A 20,546-nucleotide genomic window follows, 5' to 3' on the forward strand; every position below is an offset into this window, starting at 1 on the left:
AGATGCTGATGAAAGAAATTGAAAAAGGCAAAAACATATGGAAAGATACACCATGTTTGTGGATTGGAAGAATCAATATTGTCAAAATGACTATACTACCCAAGGCAGTCTACAGATTCAATGCAATCCATCTCAAATGGCATTTTTCACAGAACTAGAACAAAAAAAATATCAAAACTTGTCTTGAGACACAAAAGACTCCAAATAGCCAAAGCAATCTTGAGAAAGAAACACAGAGCTGGAGGAACCAGGCTCCCTGACTTCAGACTATACTGCAAAGCTACAGTCATCAAAACAGTATGGTACTGGTGCAAAAATAGAAATATAGATCAATGGTACAGGATAGAAAACCCAGAAATAAGCTCATGCACCTATGGTCAATTAATCTATGACAAATGAGGCAAGACTACACAATGTTGGAAAGACAATCTCTTCAACGAATGGTGCTGGGAAAACTGGACAGCCACATGTAAAAAAAAAAAATAAATTAGATCATTCTTTAACTCCATACACAAAAATAAGCTCAAAATGAAGTAAAGACCTAAATGTGAGACTGGACACTGTAAGACTCCTAGAAGAAAACATAGGCAGAATACTCTCTTACACAAATCACAGCAACACCTTTCTCAATCCATCTTCCAGAATAATGGAAATAAAAGCAAAAATAAACAAAGGAGATCTGCTTAAATTCAAAAGCTTTTGCACAGTGAAGGAAACAACAAAGAAAACAAAAAGACAACCCACAGATTGGGAGAAAATATTTGCAAATGATGTGACCATTAAAGGATTAGTCTCCAAAACTTACAAATAGCTTATGATGCTCAACAGCATCAAAACAAATGACCCACTAAAAAAATGGGCAGAAGACCTGAATAGACATTTCTCCAAAGACAACATACAGATGGCAAACAGGCACCTGTTCAACATGGCTAATTAGAAAAATGCAAATCAAAGCTGCAATGAGATATCACCTCACACTAGTCAGAATGGCTATTGTCAAGAAATCCACAAACAATAAATGCTGGAGAGGGTGTGGAGAGAAGGGAATCCTCCTACACTGTTGGTGGGAATGTAAATTGGTACAGCCACTATGGAGAACAGTATGGAGGTTCCTTAAAAACTAAAAATAGAGCTACCATATGACCTTGCAATCCCACTCCTGGGCATATATCTGGAGAAAAACATGGTCCAAAAGGATACATCCACTGCAGTGTTCATTGCAACACTGTTTACAATAGCCAAGACTTGGAAGCAACCTATATGTCCACCCACAGAGGAATGGATAAAGAAGATGTGGTACAATGGAATACTACTCAGCCATTAAAATGAATGACACCACACCAGATAAAAATAATTAGGGATTAGGAAAGAATGTGATTATTTATTTAAGACAAGGGACCTATCAACATATGCCAGTAAGGTTCACAGTTGTTAAGAGGTGGATGGAAATTGGGTCTGAGCTTCCTAGCAGCCATAGAAAGGAAAGTTAATTACATAATTCACACTGTCCATAGGATTCTAAACACACAATTACTTAACTACCGCAGTTATGGAAGATAATTTTCCTTTGAATTATTATTAAATAATTCTTTTTGATATAATAAATGCCATCAATAATTTTCTACAGTAAATAAAAAACTAGTTTCATCGGTCCATTTTGTATTGCAATCCTCGATGTACCCCCACCAAATAATGCTAAACTTCAGTGGCTGAATTCTCAAAGGGACAAAAACGGTTCTGTCTAGATCTGAAGTTTTGGCAATTTAGCTTCACTGAAGGAAAAAAATTGCATATCCAGAAGAAATGAGGATACAACAAATAGTTTTCTAAATATATTTATTTCTTACCATGAAGTTTGGATAAGTGAAGGCAACAGAGACATCATCTTCTAACGGGCACCCCATAGTATTTCTAATATTACCCCTGTGTCTTTAAGGGGGATATCTCTGACATCATTTTAGGAAACCCTGGCGTCTTTTAGGTCTCGTGACGCAACAGGAAGCCATTTTACAGTCTCAACGATATAGACCAGAGAGCTCCCTGAGGTACGTCCCCCAGCTTCTCAGAATTTAATCCAACATTGGGAGTAATGAGCCGCCAAGATTCCCAAATTCCTACTGACCACGGAGCTGAAACTTCTGGCGATCATGGAGCCCAAACTGCTAAAACTCCTGCTGCTGACGCTCACGGTGATGACGCCGTTGCCGCCATTGGCACCCAGGCTGCTGCCCAAGCCTCTATGGAAAACTTACCCCAAGAGAAAGGTAAGATGTTTTTTCCTCTAAGTATCTTTGAGAGAAACGAACTATTAGAAGTTGTTTGAACTGCAATGCCGGTTTAAGAAAAATAAACGGACTACCTTCTCTCTCTTGTGCAAAAGACGTAAAATAGTGACCTCGTGAGAAGGGATAAGCTAATTCCGTTAGAGTAGTTGGGACTCGGATTCTAGTTATTTAATGGGTTTGCGCGTCGGTGTATTTGTCACCAGGCGAGGTCACCTCTCTGAGGAACAAATCCGTCCAACCCAATGGATTTTGCAGTGCAACCGATGTGCTGGCCCTTGTACAGATATCACTGTGTACTGGCAAAACTCCCGCGGCCGTTCCAAGGGTCGTTCCTGGGTCAAGGGTGTTTGTTCTGCAGCCTTGTTCCATGAGGCCCTGGAGCGGCTGTGTCCCCGCGCCGATCAGAACCTTTCGTGCCGCCCCTCCCAGGCACGCGGCGAGCTGGCCGCCGCCTCGAGGCCACCCTCCAGTCCGCTGGGCTGGCGGTGGAGGAGGCGTGGTGAGGTGGGGAGGGGTGGCATGCAAGGCTCCTACCTGTGGCTACAAAGTCAGCCGGTCGCCTGCATCCCGCCAACACGGGACGCAGCCTGGGAGCCAGCTAGCCCTCTGGAAACCCTCTGGACAGAGAGGCGGTCCGGGCGCCAATCAGCGGAGGAGCGGGTGAGTCCGGCGGTCGAAGGGCCATGATGGGCACCAAAGGACTTCGCGCTGTGCTTCCCTTCCAAGCTGGCCTGGGGTGACGCTAAGGCTTAGGGCCCCTTGGACCCGAGAGAGATTTTCTAGGGAAATGGGATCAGAGCCGCTCTCTGCCCTTGGGAGCTTAGTGCCCTCCCTTGGATAAGGATGGAGTGGTCATTGCCTCCAGACTGCAGCCAGCGGCAATGAACTTGAGAAAGTACCAGCTTAGGCTTGTGCTGAGTTGTGCTGCTGGGAGCACGCGATCAGGTACTCTAAATCTAGCTATAATTCTAATTCCAATTGTAATTCTGGTGAAATGAGATGGAGCTGTGTGTGTGTGTGTGTGTGTGTGTGCACGCGCACACGCGTGCATGAGAGAGAGAGAATGATGGAGTGCAGTCCTGTTAATTTAATTCGGTATCAAAGAGTGCTTGCTGCAAAAAAGTGGATGCCTTTTCTTGAAGATGATAAAACCAGTTCATTGTATAAAGTGAAAGTGTGTTAGTCACGCAGTCATGTCCCACTCTTTGCGACCAGATGGGCTGTAGCCCGCCAGACTCCTCTGTCCGTGGAATTCTTCAGGCAAGACTACTGGAGTGAGGAAGCCATCCCCTTCTCCAGGAGATCTTCCTGACCCAGGGATCGAACCTGGGTCTTCTGCATTGCAGACAGATTCTTTACTGTCTAAGCCAAATTTTCAGGTAGCAGATCTTAAAAAAAAAATCATTAAAACTCATTTCAGTTAAGGGTGTTTACCTTCTTTGAAATGATTCCAAGTTCTTACATTCTTTCTTTCGAAAGAGAGGAGTTGCCAGAAAGGCACTGAAACGAACAAAATGCCCTAGTCTTAGTTCTGCTGGGAAATCTAAAAGTTACTACTGATCTGATAAAATCTTGCTTAGCAGCTAGTTCTTCTGTACTTCTACTACTTCTGTAAATCTGTACTTCTGCTCCCTATCATAAATGTTTGTTGCTTTTATATTAAGCAGTGCATCCAGTTCCAAGATTTTTTGTTTAATTAACTTTTCCCCTTACCTTTACATTTAGTTTTTGTATTTATGTGTGCATCTGTTTGTATAACTGTATGAAGCAGGAAAAAGAAAGAAATGACTACCACAAATCATCAGTCCCCTTTTCCCTTTTTCTTTCTGTCTCCCTCCCCCTTCCCTTGCTGTCTCATCCTGGATGTCTCATTTCAGTTCTTGATTTCTCTTGTGCTCCTGTGCTCTTCTGGTAGTTTCTGAAGTCAACCTAAAGGACTGACTGGTGAATGATTTACCTATAAAAGGGTCTCAGACTCACTTGTATATGGTTTTTGTTTTTTTTTCTTTTTCTCTATGTTAACTGATAATGTTAAATATTCTTTGTCCCCCCCTTTCCAATTTCTTCTTTTATTGAAGTATATGATACCCAGTACTATATGTTACAAGTGTACAATATAGTGATTGACAGTTTTAAAGGCTATGTTCTGTTTATTATTATAAAATATTGTATACATTCCCCATGTTGTGCAGTATATTCTTGTAGCTTATTTTATACCTAACAGTTTGTACCTCTTAATCTGCTACCTCTAAATTTCCCCTTCCCCTTCCCTCTCTCCACTGGTAACCACTAATTTGTTCTGTGTATCTGTGAGTCTGCTTCTTTTTTGTTATATTCACTTGTGTGTGCTTTTTAAAAAAAGTTTCCATTGCTTTTAAGTGAGATTTGAATCAAAAACTCAATTCAATTAATGGTTTACAGAGTATTAGGAACTGTACATTATCCAGAGCTTTTTGTCTAACTTAAAAGTATAAGATTTTATAACTTGGTGTATAGCATAGTGTCCTTAGAACATAAGAAAACTTTGTCAGATTTCATACATGTACATGGCTTTATTTCCATTTTTGAGAAAATATTCCTCAGAAGTAGTGTGAACCCTGAAACCCAAAATGCAAGCCATTACAGATGTATCTCAAATAGAAGTTAAAATAAGATGAAAAAATGAAGATTAACTTGGAGATTATTCACTTTACAGAAGGTGTATTTTATGTGTGTGTATGAAGTAAAGTGAAAGTTGCTCAGTTGTGTCTGACTCTTTGTGACCCCAGGGACTATACAGTCCATGGAATTCTCCAGGCTAGAATGCTGGAGTGAGTAGCCATTCCCTTCTCCAGGGGATCTTCCCAACCCAGGGATTGAACCCAGGTCTCCTGCATTGCAGACAGATTCTTTACCAGCTGAACCACCAGGGAAGCCCATGTGTGTGTGCACGTGTGTGCGTGCATGAGTGTGTGCTCAGTCGTGTCTGACTGTTTGTGACCCCACGCCAGGCTCCTCTGTCCATGGCTCCTCTGTCCATGGGATTTTCTAGGCAAGAATTCTGGAGTGGCTTGCCATTTCCTCCTCCAGGGGATCTTCCTGACCCAGGAATTAAACCCACATCTCCTGTGGCTGCTGCATTGCCAGGTGGATACTTTACCACTTAAGCCACGAGGGAAGCCCGTATGTCATAGTGTGTGTGTGCATGCATGTGTGTGTGTGGCCCATATGTCATAGTGTGTGTGTGTGTGTGTGTGTGTGTGTGTGTGTGTGTGTAGCTTCCCAGGTGGTGCTAGTGGTTAAGAACCCACCTGCCAATGCAGGAGACATAAGACATACAGGTTCGATCCCTGGGTGGGGAAGATCCCCTGGAGGAGGGCATAGAAACTCACTCCAGTATTCTGGCCTGGAGAATTTCATGGACAGAGGAGCCTGGCAGACTATGGCCCATAGGGTCGCAAATCTTTGGACATGACTGAAGCAACTTAGTTCACATGCTTGCAAGGTGGCTTTTAGAAATAATCAAGATATATCAAATAAGGTGTTTCGAAGCTGTATACACATCATTCCAGTGAGGGTTATTAGCAAGATATTGTATAATTTAACCAGTACTACCAGAAGTGGTCGGTAGAGGGAGCAAGAGGAGTTTTTAGTAACTTTCTGTTGGTTTTATTTCTGGTTTGGTGAACTCAAAAAAGAAGAGATGAGTAGAAGCCAGGATGAACCTCCTCACGAACTTGAGAACCAGTTTATACTGCGTCTGCCTATGGTAAGAAACCCTTGTATCTCAGAACAAATATCGTCAGTGCCTAAGTATTAGCTCTGCTTGGATTCTTAAATATTTCTCTTTATTTAAGATAGGCTATAAAACCAAGAACATTTGTTTCCCAGGAGTTGTGTTCTGTTGGCAGTTCTATCCCAGCATGTACTCTTTTAAGCAGTATTTCTTTCATCCTGCACATGCCACTTATCTTCCTGGTTGATTTCCTGGCAAACGGGTAGGACGATGATGGACTTAGTCACTTATCACCGATGCTAAGAGCTTTGCTCACTGGACAGCCAAGACAGGATTCTTTTAAAATAGAGTTCTTTTCTGTCACCTCAAAAGGGGAAGTCGAGTGTTCAGCACTGTCTCCTCAGATTCATCACCATGGGAGGCTGTCGAAGCTCACCTCAACATTGTGTTAGGGTTTCTTTCCCCCGTTGATACCTGTGTTCAAGTATTATTTAGTCTAAGAAAGGTATAGTAAGGATGGGCTTCAGAAAGGTATTTCCCCACTTAGGGTTAATTAATATACCCTATAATTAGTCGGACATGACTGAGCGACTGAACAACAACAACAGATATACCCAGTAAACTGCAGCTAAGCCTTCCTGTAGCAACTACAACTGAAGGGTAACAGTGAAAACCAGGAATGTATAGCTAGGAGAAGGTGTTATCTGTAGCTACTAAGAGACAATAGTGAGATTAGAGTCAACCTCTTCCTAACCTGACTTCACAGTGCACAGTATCACATGGCACTCTTCCTAACGTGTGAGAAGTTTAAAGTTTTATTTAAAGAAGGACTGTCTCTGACATATCTTTCTATTAGCTGCTAAGTTGACAGTTGATCCTTCTGATTTCTCAATTTACCTCCTTTTTAGGAATATGCTTCCACTGTCAGAAAGATGATGCATTCTGGAAGTTCCTCCATGAAGAATAAACTAAAAATTGACTTATTTTGTAAGTAGTTAATATCCATTCACCATACATTGAACAGTAATTCATTAATGGATTGCTGTGTGTCAAGCATAGTATTAGATGCCCAAGATGTGGCAAAGAATACAATGTGGTCTCTGCCTTGATGAACTCAGAGACGCTTCAGTCACTCGCATCTCCTCTTTTTTAAGAGGAGAGAAAATAGAACTTGCATAAAACTTGAGGTAATTATCATGGTGTGTATAAAAAAGAACTTGGAGGTCAACTGTGGGATTTATGTACTGGTGATTGTCTCCTAGACGCAAGTTTTTCTGACTGTCTAGGGGAATAACAAGTGAATTTACTATTTTTTGTTTACAAAAGTGACATGTCTTTATCTCTATAGTATTTATTAGATTTTTAAATACGGAGAGGTATGTGAAGAATAAAATTTAAAATGGCCCATAATCCCAGCACTCAGGTAGTGTATGATTGATTGTTTCTCTCTCTCTCTCTCTGGCTTTTGTATAAAATTTGATCTTTGTGACTTTAACTAGAGATTATAACTTGAGACTTATTAGTACTATCCTAGAATCAACCCTTCCCTTTGAAAACACCCACATTCAGTGACATGATCGAGTGCTCCTAACAATGTCCAAATGAATGGATTTGAACGAATGAAGTTGGCCTTTCAAGATGAGAATGAAAGATTTACTGCTTCATTCGCTTTTAGTTTACAACCATTACCAAGAAACTTAATCTACTTTTGATTGAGTGACATAAACTGGAAAAAAAAGAGCTCCATATACTCCACTTTCTTTGCTCTGGGAAGTTGATAATTGTGTACCCAATTCTAGCATTATGAGAAATAATGTTTCAATGAAAGACTCGTCTGTCCCACATAAGTCTTCATTATTCAAACCATCAGTTTTAAGAGTACATTGGGAAGATGTGAACTTTAATTTTTTCTACTTTTCTTCAGCTGACAAACGTCGTGCGGTTGTTGAGGTAGGCAATGTCTCACTAGCTGCTAAGCTGGTTGATTTGCCTTGTGTTATCGGAAGCCTAAAAACTCTGGATAGAGAAACTTTTTATAAAACGGCAGATGTTTCCCAGGTATGGACAAGCTTTCTTAATCTATTCACCCTTATATCCTTTTAGGATTTCCTTTCTCCCTCCTTTTCTTTCTTTCTTTCAATTCTCCTTTCACCTGTTTGTCATTTCTAATTTCCAACTCAATTGCACAGGAATACAATGTCATGTGCTAGTTTGGTGTTTGACCCATCACTTTTCACTACTTAATTTTACAAATAGCTTTTAGAGCCTCCTGTTTGCCATTTACCATTATTTGAAAAGCATGAACATCTGAGATCTTCGTCTGAACTTCCTGCTAGCTCTGGAGGTTTACACTGATTCTTGTTCATCATCTCTACTGTTGATTTTTTGGTTTTCTTTCCAAAGCAAAATGCTAAGATATATCTTTTATTTTTCAGCCATATTCCTTCTGCAGTGGTAAGCACTCGAGCAAAAAACAAAACAAAACAAAAACCCCTCAGCGTCCATATGTAGTGCTGCTGAGATAGAGAGGGAATGAATATGAGTCTGTGTAATACTTGGTTTTCTGGAAATTCCAAGTAACATTCTCCTTCTGTGCCCCAGGATTTCTGGTGGTAAGAATGGTCATGATCCATTACTAACTGAATATTTGTAGCCATAGTCAACTTCTTTGTCTTTGTTAAATGTAGATGCTTGTGTGCACTGCTGATGCTGATGTTCACTCTTCTCATGAAGAACCAGTAACCTCTACTGATCCTAAAGCAATCAGGAAAACTGAAAAGCAGAGACAGAAGAAATATACCTGGAAGCATGGCAGTAAGTCAACAACAGTCCCTTGCTCATTCTGGCTAGCCACATTTATCTGCTGAATTCTGATTACTTGTGAACCAGGGATCTGTTGTCACACTTAGGTATTTGGTTCAGGAGCCATCTAGACACTCTTAAAAGAACAAGTCATGTCATGAGCCTGTAGCTTATAGTGTGCGCTTTCTCTGTCCAATTCAGATAGCTATGTGACTAGCATCAATCATATACACATTTCACCACGTTGAATTTTTTTCAGTTACTCCACCACTTAGGAATGTCAGAAGGAGAAGGTTCCGCAAAACAATAAAAAAGGTTTGTGGCATGCAATTTCTGTGTCTTCTGGGTGGACTGGAAGAGGATTATGGGGGGGGGGGAGTGAGACAGTCAGTCGGATATTCATTTGTTCACTCACTTATATGTCCAGTAAACATTTATTGAGTGTGAGCAACATGACAGGCACTGTGTGCTAACAAATGGAAATATGTAATGAACAAAAACAGACTGGACTCTTGATAAGGCTAGTGTTTAGGAATCTAGATGTGTCATGAATTTGAAACTTCTGCTAATGCTTTCAAATGTTTCCAACTTTTCTTATTTTAAAGTGAACTCAGCCAGAACCTGGGAATTGGGAAATGTGGTTGTATTTCTAACCTTACCTCAGATTTGTAGAACCCTGGGAAAACTACAAGAGTACTATGCCTTGGCTTCTTTTTTAATTAAAATTTTTATTTTGAAATAATTGTAGATTCACATGCAATTGTAAGCAATAAAAAAGAGATACCATGTACCCTTGACCTTGTTTTTCCCATTGTAACTTTTTGCAAAATTATAGTACAATATCACAAACAAGAAATTGACATTATCACTATTCACTAATCTTTTTCAAGTTGCTCCAGTTTTACTTGTACTCCTCTGTATGTGTGTGCATGTGTTTGTTGTTGTTGTTTAGTCGCTAAGGCATATCTGACTCTTTGCAACCCCATGGACTGTAGCCTGCCAGGCTTCTCTGTCCAAGGGATTTCCCAGGCAAGAATACTGGAGTATGTTGCCGTTTCCTTTTCCAGAGGATGTTCCTGACCCAGGGATCGAACCTGTGTCTCCTGCATTGACAGGCAGATACTTTACCACTGAGCCACCAGGGAAGTCCTTGCATGTGTTTAGTTCTATGCAGTTATCCCATGTGTATGTTGGTGTATCTACCTACATCATCAAGATACCAAACAGTATTGTCACCACCAGGATCCCTCATCTTGCCCTTGAAAGCTACACCCACCTCCCTCCAAACCCCACCACCAGGCTCTAACCCCCGCTAATCATTAATATGTTCTCTATCTCTATAATCTTGTCATTTTGAAAATGTCATATAAGTGGAATCATACAAAGTATAACATTTGAGACTAGGTTTTTTTTCCACTCAGATTAATTCCCTTAAGGTCCCTGCAGACTGTTGCATATATGACTAGTTCCTTCCTTTTTATGGCTGAGTGGTAGGCTGTGTTATGAATATACCATAGTTTGCTTAATTGTTCACTCATAGAAGAACATCTGGGTTGTTTACAGTTTTTGACTGTTATAAATAAAGCTGCCAAGAGGTTTTTGTGTGAACATAAGTATTCATTTCTTTGGCATAAATACCCAGGAGTATAATTACTGGATATGTTGCATATTTAGTTTTATAAGAAACTATCCATAGCATTTTCCAGAGTGGCTGCACCATTTTACATTAGCACCAGCAATGTTCACACAATCCAATTTCTCTCCAGCATTAGGTGTTGTTGCTAGTTTTTAATTTTAGTCATTCTGATAGATGTGTAGTGATCTCACTGTGGTATTTGCTTTTCCCTCGTGGCTAATGATGTTGAGCATCTTCTCAGGTACTTGTTTTCCATCTGTATGTCCATTTCAATGAAGTGTCTGTTCATGCCTTTTGTCTGTTTTCTAAATGGATTGTTTTTATTGTTGAGTTTTGAGAAGTTCTTTTTTATATTCTAAATACTAGTTTTCTGTCAGATACGTGGTTTTCAAATATTTTATCCCAGTCTGTAACTTGTCTTTTCAACTTCCTCACAGGGTCTTTCAAAGAGCTAAGGATTTTTGTTTGATGAAGTCCAATTTATTGATTTTTTTTCTTTTAAGGATCTTGTTTTTCATGTCCATTATAAGAACTATTTGTCTAGCCCAGATCCTGAAGATTTCTCCTATTTTTAAAAAAAGTTTTACATTTAAGTTAGCAATCTATTTTTGTGTTAATTTTTGTACTTGAGGGTTAGTTCAAGACTCTTTTTTTTTTCTTTGCATGTGCAAAATCTCCAGCACCGTTTGTTGAAAAGGCTGCCCTTTGTCCATTGTATTGCTTCTGCACCTTTGTCAAAAATAAGTTGGGCAAAAAAAAAATAAGTTGGGCATATTTGTGTGGGTTTTTTTCCTGGGTTCCCTATTCTGTTCGACTAATCTGTGTGTTGATCACCAATTCCACAGTGTAGCTTTGTAATAAGTCTTGGGATCAGGAAGATTGATTTTATTTTTTTATTCAAGATTATTATAGCCATTCTAGAGTTTGTATCTTTCCATATACATTTTAGAATAAGTTTGTTGTGTATTACAGAAAACTTTGTTGGAATTTTGATAGGAATTGCATTAAACCTATAGATCAGTTTAGGAAGAATTGATAGTTTTACTATGATTAATCTATGAACACAGTTGCCTTGGCTTTATACTGTTAAGTCTAGAGCATCTATTTGTCTACTAAATAGAAAACTACATTAAGAATGGGTCTAGAACTCTTTAAACTTTAGTAAAATAGAACAATTTTAATATAACTTCATCGTTTACTGTGTTCTCTTTCATAGCTTCCTGATTTCAAAAAAATTGAAGAAATGGACGTTTCTGAGGTAGACAAAGCATAATATAACCTTATTGTTTACCTATAGTGGATTTTATTTTGCAGCTTTTAATTTCAAACAAACCCCCCAAATTATCAAGTTTACTTTTGAGGCTTCCTTCTCACCTCTAACCCCCACTCCCATACACATAGACTGAATTTGATTCACTGAAAAATGAAGAATTCATTGTTTAATGTTTGACAACTCCTAGAGCAGAAGATGCAATTTGGTCAGTAATCTTGGTATCTTAATATGCTTCTTTTCTGTGATATTTATTTTAAAAAATTTTCTTGGAAGCCAGAGTTCACTTTTACCAGAAGTTTTTTGCAATTGCTTATTCCCCCTCAAAGTTCCAATTTCTATTTGTGGCATGATGAATTGGTTGCCATGGAGATAATTGTCTAAAACTGGATTTAAGGGAGAATGTGTGGCTAAGGTCCTGTTTTTATAGGAAACTCTCTAATAATAAAGATGTGGGAAAGTAGAATCTGGGAATTTGGGTCTTTATGCAAAATTACTTCTAAATAGCAAAAAATCATAGTTCTTTGCTAGTATGGGTCAATGCAAATAATTAACAACTGAGACTTAAGGGTGGTACTTCTGAGAGAGTCTTTAATATAGAGTTGCAGATTGAAAAGATTAAATGTCTCAAGTAATTGATTGGGAAAAATTAAGCTTGCTGTACAAAAATATAGACCCTGATCAAAGTTTTCTTCATAAATAGCGTTGTTTAAAGTAGAAATTTGATTGGATGTATCTTAAAAGAAGCCTAAATTTTTGAATTCATTCCTATGTAGGAAAAGGCCATTCCTGCAAAACACAGGGTGTTAAATGACATTACTGGTATTCCTTTTTTCCCTACTCTGGTTCAGCACTTTGGATCTCCTGATGTGGAAAAGGAAGTGAAAAGACTGCTGTGTGCAGATGCCGAAGCTGTCAATGCCCGTATCCTTTTATACTAAATATTTCCTATGCAGTTTGTTCCACCCCAAATGCACTTGGTGACAAGCCCTCATTTCTGGTATTTGTGTGCTGACGTTAATGTATAGAACTTAGAATTTGGGGTAATGTTACTTTCTAGCTAGGAACAGTACAAATCATGTGATAGAAATCATTTACTTGTGTAATTCAGTATAAAATACTTATCCATACTAGGAATCCAGCTACAAATGGCCTGAAGTTGGACTAAATTAAATAGCACTTTCAGACAGAGAGCCTTTTCCCTTTCAACACTGTCTTCTTTCTTTCTGCCTTTTCCTTGACCTCCTCCCCTTTTAGGGTGGGAGGTCATTGCTGACGATGGAAAGGAAATAGAATGTCAAGGCTCCACTCGTAGCTATGCGATAGCCTCAGGAATGAATGACTGCAAGCAGGGTCATACCTTACCAGGTATGATAATAAAAGCAAAGCAGAAGATTCAGAGAGAACAAGTATTGACTGTGTGTAGGCCCATTCTCCACAGACTCACAGACCAATCAAAAAAATGGATGCCTTTACCCTTCTTGCCCCTTATTGGTCCCTCAAGTTAAGGGGTTTTATATTGGGGTTCTAATATCCCATCCATCACTGCTATTCTAAAATTCCTATGGGCCCTTGGGTTGTCTAAATATTTTGATCATTGAATACATGAACGAATCTTATACTGTTTTGTATTTTCTGTCCTTGTTTTATAAAGGGAATCATCTTCTTGTGAGAAAAATTATTTATGAAATTCATTGGTTGCCCAGTAAACTTGAGGGGAAGGATAATTGCAGCTGGAGTGGGAGTCATTTGAAAAGCTTCAAATGTTTTCACCTTCCTCTTTTTTAAAACCTTTAGAATGTTATGTGCTTCAGGAGATGTGCAATGATTCTATCAATAACACTGAGGATAATAATGATGAGGAGGAAGATTGTGATGATAAAGAAGAGGAGGAAGATTATGATGATGAGGATATAGAAAAGAAGCTACAGGTCAGGTTCACTGAATATGGCCACTATGAGGCAAAGGAGGAAACCAGCTCAATGGGTAAGTTAGAGGGAAAAACAAAAGGGTGGGACAGAGTGGGTGCCAGTATTAAAGACTGACTTTGAACTTGCATTCAATGCAAAGTTAAGTTTGAGAAATTATTGCTCAAATATGTACTGGAGTTTTAGTTGATTTGGACCTTGGTCCACTAGTTTAGGCCTTGTGTAGATACCTGAGGTTTTTGTCTATCTGTGTTAGTCATGGAAATTCAGAAGCACACTCAATACACGGAGAAAAAGCTCAATGAGATTCAGCACAGGGCACAAAGACAGAAGGAGCTCATCAGGAAAGTGGAAAACCTGACACTCAAGGTAAATTCTTGTTGGCTGGTATAAAGATCTCTTGATATCTTACTTTCAAAATCCCATCTCTGTGTTTTCCACTCATCTCATCTCTGTGCAGCATTCTAGTTCATTCATGAACCTGAGCAACCTCTTTAGAAATCCCTAATAAAAGATAGCCGTATTTTGTTTTACCTGAGTGATTTTGTTCATCTTATATAAGAGTTTGGGGGAAGGGACCAGCAGACTTGAAATAATAATTGCCAATATTGAACATTTAATAATGTGAAAGGCATACACAGAGCTAAGCATTTTCCATGTGTTACTACATTTCATCTTGACATCCCTGTAATACAGGTACTATCACTAGTCCCATTTTATAGATAAGAAATTGAAATTCAAAGAAGTTCAGTAATTTGCCAGGGACCACAGTAAGTGGTAGAGCATAGACTGAATCCTATTGCTCTGTACCAAAATGTATTCATTGCAACAAAAGAGAATTAAAGTTAATTTTTAAATTTTATGATGCCTGCTTGAATAAGAATTAATATCGTGCTTGAGTTTTACTAATACAAATTAATGCATATTTTATTAATACACATTTCAGCAAAAGGAAAATGTATGTCTAGGCCATATTTCTTTCCCTTTTATAGTGAAGGAAATTCTGAAGCATTCAGGGAATTTCTTGCCAGATTTCTTTTTCTGTAGAGCTTTTGTCATTGAAGGGGAGAAACTTGATACATAACTGTACTTATTTAGAGCGTTGTCCTTCAGAATAACCAAGTGAGATAATAGATGTGGACATACTTTGAAAGATACAGATATCGTGATTACTATTGCATGCAGTATTATTTAAGAATGATAATAGTCTGTCCGAGTGCAGGGGAATGAAAGTCAGCAACAAATTCCAGGCCAGCTTTTTTTTTTTTTTTTTTTTTTTAGTTTTCTTACTCCTGATTTTATTTTTTATTTTATTTTATTTTTTCATTTGTTTTTATTAGTTGGAGGCTAATTACTTTACAATATTGTAGTGGTTTTTGTCATAGGCCAGCTTTTTAAATGGTTCACTACAGTCAAAGGATTTGTGCTAAGCTAGAGAAAGGTAATATGCAGGCATTCCAACTGTTTGTTTTAGGGCAAGAAAAAAATGTTGTGTAGGGTCAAAAAACCAAATCACATGGCCCTGTAGTTGGAGAGCATAGTTTTTATACTCTAAATCCTTTTTAAATTTTTTTTATTGAAGTATAGTCGATTTACAGTGTTGTGCCAGTCTCTGTTTCACAAAGTGATTCAGTTACACACATATAGACAGTCTTTTTCTAAATCTTTTTAAAAGTCTTTTGTTACAACAGACAGTTTTTTTTAATTTATCAAATTATTTGCCAAACTCTTTGTCTCTCTTGATTCTCTTTTCCTTTGAGACTCAGCATTCATCATTTATATGATTTGCTTTCCAGAATAATTTACAGTCTGTGCTGGAGCAGCTTAAGTTACAGGAAGAAGAAAAAACTGAGCAGGTGAGAATGTGTTTTCACATCAACCAGAAAATTATTTGTTTGATACAATAAATTATTTGTTTGATACAAAGAATCCCCAAATCTCATTTCTGGCTATTCTTTTCATAGAAATAGTAGTGGCCCAAATCTTCTAAATGAAGGTAGCAGTTTGAAGCAAAGCCTTTGTGAAAATTCACTCATTGAGCAGGTATTAAATGCCTATTAAGTGAAAAGCACTGGATATACACACAGTGTTGAATAAGACAGATACAATACTTGTCCTAATGGAGCGAACAGTCTAGCAGGGAAGATCAACAGTAAACAAATTATAATACAAATATGAAGGTGCAAATAATAAAGAAGGGCTGTGAAGGAGAGTCAGGGGTGTGCTTTGAATAAAGAGAGTCCTGAATTAAATTGGGAGGGGGGATCATAATCAGCCTTTCTGGGGAAGTGATATTTAAGCTGAGACCTGAAGGGTAAGTCCAAGCAAAAAGGATACGAAAAGCTTCTTGGGTGGAGCATATGCCAGGTCCCACATTGGAAAAGACCTTGGTCTCTTTGAGGACCTCTGAAGAATTTAAAGCAAGGAAGTGACTCAACATGAGGTTGGTGAAGTATGCAGAGGCCATATTGTATGGTCCCTTGCAGGCCATGATAAGGTGGATGGGTTTAGTCTTAAAAATGCAATGGAAAACCTTGGAGAGTTTAAATCAGGAAAGTCACATTTAATTTAGAAGTTTTAAAGATCCCTTTGATTATTTTTTTTCCTTTGATTATTAATATCTGGAGAATGGATTGTGGGAGGACAGGACTAGAAGCTGAGAGGGCAGTTAGGAGGCTGTGTTGTAGTCTAATAAAAGATGACAGTAACTTGAAATAAGGAGGTGGAAATGGAGATAGAATAAATATTTTTTCTTTTTTTACTGAAGTATAGTTAACTTACAATGTTGTGTCAGTTTCAAGTGTACAGCAAAGTGATTCAGTTATATTTGTGTGTATGTGTGTGTATATATATCCATCCATCCATCACGTGCTCAGTCATGTCTGACTCTTTGTGACCCCATGGACTGTAGCCCGCCAGGTTCCTCTGTCCATGGATTTCCCAGGCAAGAATACTGGAGTGGCTTGCCATTTCCGGCTGCATGGGATCTTCTCGACCCAGGGATTGAACCCAAGTCTCCTGAGTCTCCCACATTGCAGGTGGACTCTACCGCTGGAGCCATCTCTTTTCAGACTCTTTTCCATTATAGGTTATTACAAGATACTGAGTATAGTTCCCTGTGCTATACAGTTGGTCCTTGTTTATCTATTTTATATATAGTAATATATATAATTTTTATTCTTTACCACTGAACCACCAGGGAATTATATATATTATATAATAATATTATTATATTATTATATATATATTATATAATATATGTAATATATTATTATATTATATTATTATTATAAATTATTATATAATATATATAATTCCCTGGTGGTTCAGTGGTAGAGAATCCACCTGCCAAGCAGGAGATGTGAGTTTGATTCTTGCCTGGGAAATCCCATGGACATTGCAAAAGTCAGACACGACTTAGCTACTAAACAGCAACAAACACGTATATGTTAATCCCAAACTCCTAATTAATCCCTCCCCACTCTTTCTCCTTTGGTAACCATAAATTTGCTTTCTATGTCTGTGGGTCTATTTTGTTTTGTATATAAGTTTATTTGTACCATTTTTTAGATTCCACATATAAGTGATACTATATTTGTCTTTCTCTGGCTTACTAATACTTCACTTAATATGATAATCTCTAGATCCATCCATGTTGCTGAAAATGGCATTATTTCATTCAGAAAGAATATATATATTTGTAAATGCAATAAAATGTTTTATAACTTTTATTGGGATATAAATTCTTGTGCCATACAATTCACCCATTTAAATTGTACAATTCAGTGACTTTTAGTATGTTCACAGAATTGTGCATTCATCACCACAATCAATTTTATATTTTCATCACCCCCAAAAGAAACTTGTACCCATTAGCAGTCACTTCCCATGTCTTCTGACCCTCCCACACACTCCATATACCCATCCCCACCCCCCAGCTCTAGGTAAGCATCAATCTTCTTTCTACTAGCCTACTTTGCCTATCCTGATTATTTCATATAAAAGGAAATATAAAATACATGGTCTTTGTGTCTGGCTTCTTTCACTTGGCATAATGTTTTTCAATGTTAACCATGTTGTGGAATGTATCAGTACTAGATTCTGTATTACGGCTGAATAATATTCCATTGTACAGATATACAACATTTTGCTTATCCATCAGTTGACACTTGGGTTTTTTCCACCTTTTGGTTATCATGAATAATGCTGCTATGAACATTTATATATGAGAGAATATATTTTAAAGTTAGAATTGATGGGACTCAGGTCAGTTTCTGAGCACTGAAGGAGAAGGGAGCATTAAGGGCATAGGCTTGATTTCTAACTTGAAAGACCATTATTTAAAGCCCCAGAAGAGTGAGCAGAGTGAAGAGAGAAGAGGGCAGTGTGGGATTAATGAAGGTCAAGCAGCTGTACAGAAATGTATGCTGGTTCTAGCACTATACTGTTAAGAGTGGGATAATGGTTTTAAAGAGACTGGTGGTCTTATTATGAGGATGGACTTAGCATGGGGCTCTTTTTAGTTATTTTTTTGGCTGCCCCATGCAGTTTGGAGAATCTTAGTTCCCTGACAGGCATTGAACCTCAGCAGTGAAAGTGCAGAGTCCTAACCACTGGACCACCAGGGAATTCCCTATCATGAGGCTCTTAAGGTAGTGATGCCATTCCCCCATGTCCATCCCCATACCAACAAGGTCAGGAAAACTCTCATGTTCTGTATATGCCCTTCCCCTCGGCACATCACTCACCCAAGTACTGCTTATATACAACCATGTGTATATAACGGTTAATGCCACGATTGCTTTAACACCCACTAAACATCTTTATTTTCCTCCATATAAGTAGTTAATGTTGGAGAAGTGCTATTTTCAACATAGAACTATTGCTGTACTCTTTATTCACTTAGAGTCCTTTGTGTGCTGTGTGCTGAGTTGCTCAGTCATGTCTTACTCTTTGCGACCCCATGGACTGTAGCCCACCAGGCTCCTCTATCCATAGGGATTCCCCAGGCCAGAACACTAGAGTGGGTAGCCTTTCCCTTCTCCAGGGGATCTTCCCAACCCAGGGATCAAACCCAGGTCTCCCACATGGCAGGCGGATTCTTTACAAGCTGAGCCACCAGGGAAGCCCTTTGTGTTAGCTCATTTATTCAACACAGATTTATTGGGTGCCTACTTAAAGTTAGGTTCTGCAGGGAACTACAAAATGCTTATGACACAATCTCTGTCTCCAGTTGGGGAGAAGTCCGTAAGAGGTATAGGAATTTAAAGGAATGAGAGCTCACTTATGTCCATGGAGATTAGAGAAAACTTCATAGAGAGATGGTGTTTAGGGCCTTAAGAGGTGGGTAGGGTTTTAATAAGCTTCCCAGGTGGCCCAGTGGTAAAGAAATCAGCCTGCCAATGCAAGAGACTGGAGTTCGATCCCTGGGTCGGGAAGATTTCCTGGAGCACAAAATGGCAACCCACTCCAGTATTCCTGCCAGGAGAATCCCATGGATAGAGGAGCCTTTGTGTCCATGTGGTCACAAAGAGTCAGACACGACTGAGCAACTGAGCACACAGACACAGGGTTTAATAAAGAAATAGAGAAAAAAGGCATTCTGTATAGAAAGTAGCATGCACAATGGCTCAGAGGTGGTGATGCTAGGCTTAAGACTTTAGATTTTTGGTGTAGTTCATAATAAACCTTAAAAGCTTTTTCACCTGGAGAGTAACTCAGGAAAATTTCTGTGCCAGAAGTATGTAGGAGACATTGAAGTAGGGAAAGATTAGAGGAAGATGCAAGTGATAGAAGGAATCTGAACTTAAAAGTTGATTGGCACTGTTCTTTTTAACAGTTTAAGACCAAGTAAGATAACCTTATAAATGCCAAATGACAGTCTTTCCATTTGGTTTATATAAGTAAATTCTAGATAAAGTAATGGGACTTAAGATTTCAAATGAATTTTTCATGTTTTTTCTCCCTCTCTCTACAGCTCATTTATCTACAGGAAAAACTGAACTACTTCCTGAAGAAGTGAGGAGAGTCTTCAACCTGGCACCCAGGCCTTCAGTTCACCATCCAGACTGAAGTCTAGATAAACTGTGCCTGTTTCTTTTCCTTTCATTGCCTTATGCCAAATCATTTGTATTTGCTTCTCTGAACCTTTTTTTTTTTTTGCTAGTTCTGTAGGACCTGAAGACCCAGCTCAACTATGAGACTTGGCTTCTTTTTATAAAGTTTTAAGATTTACTTAAATGCTTCTCTACTATGGTGCCATCAGATAATTTGGCCATGCTTGCCAAAGGGAGACAGTCTTTTATAACCTGAAGGCTATATAGCCAGTCTGCATAGATTTTAGCTTTTTCTTCTGCTTGTTTCAAATATTTACTGAAACAGAACAAAGTCAAACCATTTCTGCCAAGTGCTAGAACCCGCCACAGTGAATTTAAGTGCCTACCTGGCAGCAGTTGATACTAAGTTGTGAGGTGTCTTTGTTCAGCCATTAGCAGCTGCTTTCCTGCTCAGGGGATATTTCTTGCTGCCGCCATCTTCTTTCCACTGTTAATATTTTTAGAATTGTGCCTGGTGGTTATTTGGCAGCTATGGGAATAGTTAGAGCAGAGGTGAAATTCTGAGCTGTTATCCTTATGCTGAGCCTCGTCATCCTAACCCCCAGCAGAAAAGGTTAGGAAAAAACAGATACCTGTGAGTGTTACCTGGTAGCCTACTGGTTAGGATTCCAGGCTTTTCACTGGTGTGGCCAGGGTTCAGTCCCTCGTCTGGGAACTCCTGCAAGATGCATGGCCCAAACCAAAAACAAATGCCTGTGAAAACATCCTCAAAAACCCTGGGCCAGTTCATTTTTTTCTAGCTGTGTTAAGATTTTCTAGCCTGTGTTTTTAAGCAATAAAATTCTTTAAGTGGA

The 20,546-nt window shown here is 38.7% G+C and overlaps 1 protein-coding gene across 5 annotated transcripts; it reads left to right on the forward strand.

Moving 5' to 3' along the window:
* The first annotated feature begins 1,991 nt into the window (after window positions 1-1,991).
* TAF7L (TATA-box binding protein associated factor 7 like) lies at window positions 1,992-20,546 on the forward strand. Of its 5 annotated transcripts, none has more exons than XM_020872931.2 (13): window positions 1,992-2,264; window positions 5,963-6,033; window positions 6,909-6,987; window positions 7,925-8,058; window positions 8,688-8,814; window positions 9,062-9,117; window positions 11,655-11,696; window positions 12,560-12,632; window positions 12,966-13,076; window positions 13,506-13,694; window positions 13,893-14,005; window positions 15,433-15,492; window positions 19,614-20,546. In XM_020872931.2, the coding sequence occupies exons 1-13, from the start codon at window positions 2,090-2,092 to the stop codon at window positions 19,656-19,658; spliced, it is 1,275 nt and encodes a 424-aa protein (XP_020728590.1). In that variant the 5' UTR covers window positions 1,992-2,089; the 3' UTR covers window positions 19,659-20,546. The 5 variants fall into 5 exon arrangements, 4 of the variants coding, with proteins under 4 accessions (XP_020728590.1, XP_020728594.1, XP_020728595.1 ...); XM_020872935.2 differs by lacking the exon at window positions 1,992-2,264 and adding an exon at window positions 2,765-2,945; XM_020872936.2 differs by lacking the exon at window positions 1,992-2,264 and adding an exon at window positions 2,765-2,945 and having other exon boundaries at window positions 5,966-6,033.

Source organism: Odocoileus virginianus, chromosome X (assembly GCF_023699985.2).
Source record: "Odocoileus virginianus isolate 20LAN1187 ecotype Illinois chromosome X, Ovbor_1.2, whole genome shotgun sequence".
Classification (NCBI taxonomy): domain Eukaryota; kingdom Metazoa; phylum Chordata; class Mammalia; order Artiodactyla; family Cervidae; genus Odocoileus; species Odocoileus virginianus.